At 39.9% G+C, this 4,153-nt stretch overlaps 1 protein-coding gene across 2 annotated transcripts in view; it reads left to right on the top strand.

The window, feature by feature from the left end:
* The window catches only part of LOC103923704 (inducible T-cell costimulator-like), a 10,298-nt gene extending 8,745 nt beyond the window's left edge, over window positions 1-1,553 (top strand). Inside the window, exons 4-6 of one of the 2 annotated variants that reach the window (XM_009332125.1) lie at window positions 151-263; window positions 876-966; window positions 1,502-1,553. In XM_009332125.1, coding sequence (XP_009330400.1) covers window positions 151-263; window positions 876-965 — 203 coding nt within the window. In that variant the 3' untranslated portion in view covers window position 966; window positions 1,502-1,553. Of the gene's footprint in view, window positions 1-150; window positions 264-875; window positions 970-1,501 lie in introns of those variants that run through there. The other variant, XM_009332115.1, reaches the window with a different exon arrangement.
* The last annotated feature ends 2,600 nt before the right edge of the window (window positions 1,554-4,153 follow it).

Genomic DNA, 4,153 nt, shown 5'->3' with positions numbered 1-4,153 from the left:
TTTTCAAGGTGGCTTTTCACCTCAGGAAAATCCTTCTCCAGAGCTCACTTTCATTAATATGAAGAGAAGAGGGGAAAGAATTTGAAAAGTTATCTCTAGGGGGGGAAAAGCACATTATCAGTAATGACTTTTTTGCCTCCGCATCTCCAGATAAGGAAGACTGCATTTCACTGGGACTCATGTCATGGGTAATTATTGGCCTGATCCTGTTTGCCATGATTTCCTGTATCTGCTGTGCTGTAGCCTGTTGCTTAAGGAACAAGGTAAGCAAGTCTATGAGATTCTGCACAACCCTCCTTCCAAGGGTCTTGGATGGGGAACTTGATTTAATGAGATTTAGAGGGTGGGACAGGCACATACTAACTCAGTACGTGATGTGTTTTTTGACAAAGAGACTGAGTTGTTAATTTACCACTGGAATTCAGTCATTGATGACAGCAGCTCAGATTAAATTTTTCTAAGACAGAATTGTTTATTGATTTAAAGGCTGGGAATCAAAGGAAAGAGGAGAAATGCTGCACAGGTCAGCAAAATTACTTTGGTAAGCAATTCACCTGATTGTTTTCTTCATGAAGGGGAAACAAATCATCAGTGGAGCAATTCCAGCTCTGTTCTGGAGCAAAATCACTTCAACAAAGAACCAGTTGGCTCAGGAAAGAAAGGAGACCATGGACATTAGTTATTCTTTTGGACAATGTGTGTTTTTCATTTTCAGTTCGTTTTATTCCAAGTTTTCTACGTGAGTGCCTGTCTATTCTGACTTTAATATTCCCACTGAAAAGTCAGAGTAACTGCCCTACTTAAAGAACAAAGGGAGGAGTGGTGAAGGTTAGTGACCACAAATTAAATTCATGGTATTTTCTCTCTGTTTGCAGAATCAGCAGTGTGAATCCAACTCCCATGAGTACAACAGTGAATACATGCCCATGGCAGCAGTGAATGCAGCTAAAAAACCAAGAATCTGAGGTTGTATTAAGCCTAGTTGTACTCTGCTTGTATCTGTTGCAAGGCTTTCTCTGGGAGGGAAAGGGCTGCTTGCTGTGTCTCCAATTGATTCTAGGTAGGTGGGTGGGTGGGTGGGTGAGATTGTTACAATAGCTTGTTAATGGAGTTCATGCTGCCATGTAGCAGGAAGGGGAAATAAAAAGCAAAATCTCTGGAAACCTTTTGAATCAGAATGGTGGGCTGGTTCCTAGAAATGCAACTGCTTCACATCAGTGCAAAGTAATGATCTTATGCTTGAGGAAGAGATGTGAAACTGTTTCATTCCGATTCTTCAGATGAGGCGTGGTACGCAAAATCTCTCTGGGGAAGTGATTTGTTAGATTTACTGAGTGTTACTGGCTAAGGGCAAATAATCTGTAGAGAATGAGGAACTTCCTAACTGCTTAAGCCCTTGCATAGTAGCCAGAAGTAGTTTGGGATACAGAACAGAAGCAGAATTTAGACTAATTCAGATGTATGGGGGTTGCATGTAACTAATTCTCCATTCCTGTTCCAGGTATAAGTCGCTTGTGGCATGGAAATTCTGGCAGCAGTTCAACTACTTGAACCTGAACAATGGGAAATCATCATTTCCTCACCTTTCCCAGCCTCCTTGAGCTCTTGTGTGCTCAGTCACCCACTTTTAGTACTGTTCTGAGCTGTGTTTTGCTCTAGCCGTGTGTGTTAAGTGGCACACTGCCTGATCCACTGACTTGTACATGAAGTGCTAACAATATGTTAAAGATGTCAGCTTTTAGTTGAAGAAAATGTAGTGAGTTTGCTTGAGAGTAGATTCCTGTAGTGCTGCTACAGAGGGAACTTCTATTTTCTACAGTGTCCTTTATGATAAACTTTCCACTGGGGACAAAAAAAAAAAAAAAAGACTACCTCCAATGCCAATCCTTGTGGCACAGCCATGAAGCATGGTCGATGTATTGCACATGCCCTTTTGTTAGGGCTAGTTTAGCCTGATGCTATCAATTCATCCTCAGATTCACTGTCAAACTTCTTAGCACCACACTAGAAGAGTGCGGTGTGCACACATGCTCTCCTGCACCAAGCTGTGTGACAGCAGGGGAGCAAAACCTGAGAGAGCACAGCAGAGACTTCACTGTGACACAGTACCTCAAGTATGCGCATCTGCATTTTTCATATTTGTGCTATCAACCCATCTTTGCCATTCACACCTTGGGGCTCCTCTTATTTAATTAAATTCTGAATTCTTTTACTAACAGAGGAATATATTACTTTCAAGACTGCAATTGTTCTTTAAATCAGTTCAAACCTGCAGGATCAATCCCTAAACTAGGAGGCATGATCTATCCTATTCACATGTCTTGCAGCACAAATACTACACAGTCCATAAGGCCGGTGTATTCACGGACTCTGCATTGCAATTATCTTCCTCTTGTGGTTTGACATGAAACCTTTACCACTTCCCCAGTGGGTTCAGGGGTTACTTGACCTGCCTCAAATTGCTCAGAGCCTTCAGCATGAATGAAATGATCAATCCTTCATGCTCCTTGTGAAATCCATCAAAACTCTGACCATAAATGACCAACTGGGAATCCAGCCTGAATATGATGCCAGACACCATTTGGCTGCTGGAAGCAGAGCGGTGCGTTGATTCTGAGACTCTCTGTAATTCATTGAAAAAACAAATATCGGTCAGAGGACACTATTGTGAAAGATACATAGCCTGCTTGTCTGGCAAACAGACGGCTGGTTTCAAATTTGATGGGGCAAACAGGGACTGTCAGGCATGAAGAGGACATAAGCTGGTATGTCAAGAACAGGGTTTTCCTCAACAAACACCGAAATACATAGAAGTATTGCAGAGAGAAGGTGCAAATTTTTAACTGTGACATTAAGCAAAGGGGAAATGAGTGAAGTATCAAATGAAGTGGGGACTGCCAATTTCACAGTGGGTACCCTGCTTAGATAACCAGCTCCTAGGCAGAGATGTAGAGGGGCACTCTGGCGTGTTGGGTAACATTACATTCTCTCCTGTCGTTCTGACACATAAACTTTGCCAAATTACTTGATGTCCGCAGCAAACAAAACTCTCCTCTGTACATCCACAAATACACTGATTTTACCATTTTAAAAAAATATTGGTGAAATTATTGCCTTTGAAAATTATTGCCTTTGACAATTACTGCCTTTGAAAATTATTGGTGAAAATAGCTAACCTCTACTGCCTATGAGAAATGCTGGATGCAAGATCCTATATAACAGTGGAGAGTCCTATCCCCTGGAACCTTTCACCAGACTGAGAAGGAAATTCAAGGAATAAAGAGTTTCTGAAAGAAGGAAAAATTTGAGGTTTGCCTTAAGATGCTGCTGGATAAAGGACAAATGATGAAAGTCTGAACAAGGTAGTTCAAAATACATACATTCTACTCTGGAGAGATAAATGATTTATACTCATTGTAACAAAGCTTTTGGAAGTCTCAGGTTCCATCACTGCTTTCTTTTTGGAAAAAGAGATTTTTATTCTTAATAAAACTTTTTTTATTATGCCATATGTGTCCATAAGAAAGTTTAGGCATGCATGCATGTTGTGTGAAAGAAATAAGCTCTATAAAATCCACAGTGCAATGGGGAGAGAGTACGGGGTAATTTAATCCTGTATAGCATCTCAGTGGGAAACAGGAAAAGGACTAAGGAAAAAAAAATATAAAAAAAGTGAAAACCAAAAATTTGGATCTGTTTCTATGCAGTGAGGTAATGACACTGTTTGGATCTCTTTGTTTCCTTTTATTTTCATGAGAAAGTCTTTTTTTGTATTGTCCCATCTCTTCTTCCTTTCCTTTAATCCCTTATGCAGTATACAGATAAGGTTCAGGATTATTTTGGGACATTTTTCAGTTTCTTTCTGCCATTCTTCAAAACCTCCATATCAGAAGGAGCTGGAAGAAGATAAAGGATAGCAGAATGAGAAAAAAAACATGAAAAAATTAACATGAGCTGAGTCTATAGACTGTGTGACAAGAAAGGATTAAAATAAAAGAAAACAAAAAAGGAGTCAATAAGAATAAACAAAAAGCCTGATATTCTAACAGGTCAGCATTTCAAAAAGCAAAAACTCTCTTTGGAAACTCCCAGTTTTGGGAAAAGACCATTTTAGCAGAGGAAAAAAAAACAAGTAAGAATATTTCAGCCAGCT

This window comes from Pygoscelis adeliae, unplaced genomic scaffold (genome assembly GCF_000699105.1).
Source record: "Pygoscelis adeliae isolate BGI_AS28 unplaced genomic scaffold, ASM69910v1 Scaffold160, whole genome shotgun sequence".
Taxonomy (NCBI): domain Eukaryota; kingdom Metazoa; phylum Chordata; class Aves; order Sphenisciformes; family Spheniscidae; genus Pygoscelis; species Pygoscelis adeliae.
The sequence above is the reverse complement of the archived record's forward strand: the minus strand, read 5'-3'. Positions and strand labels throughout refer to the sequence as shown.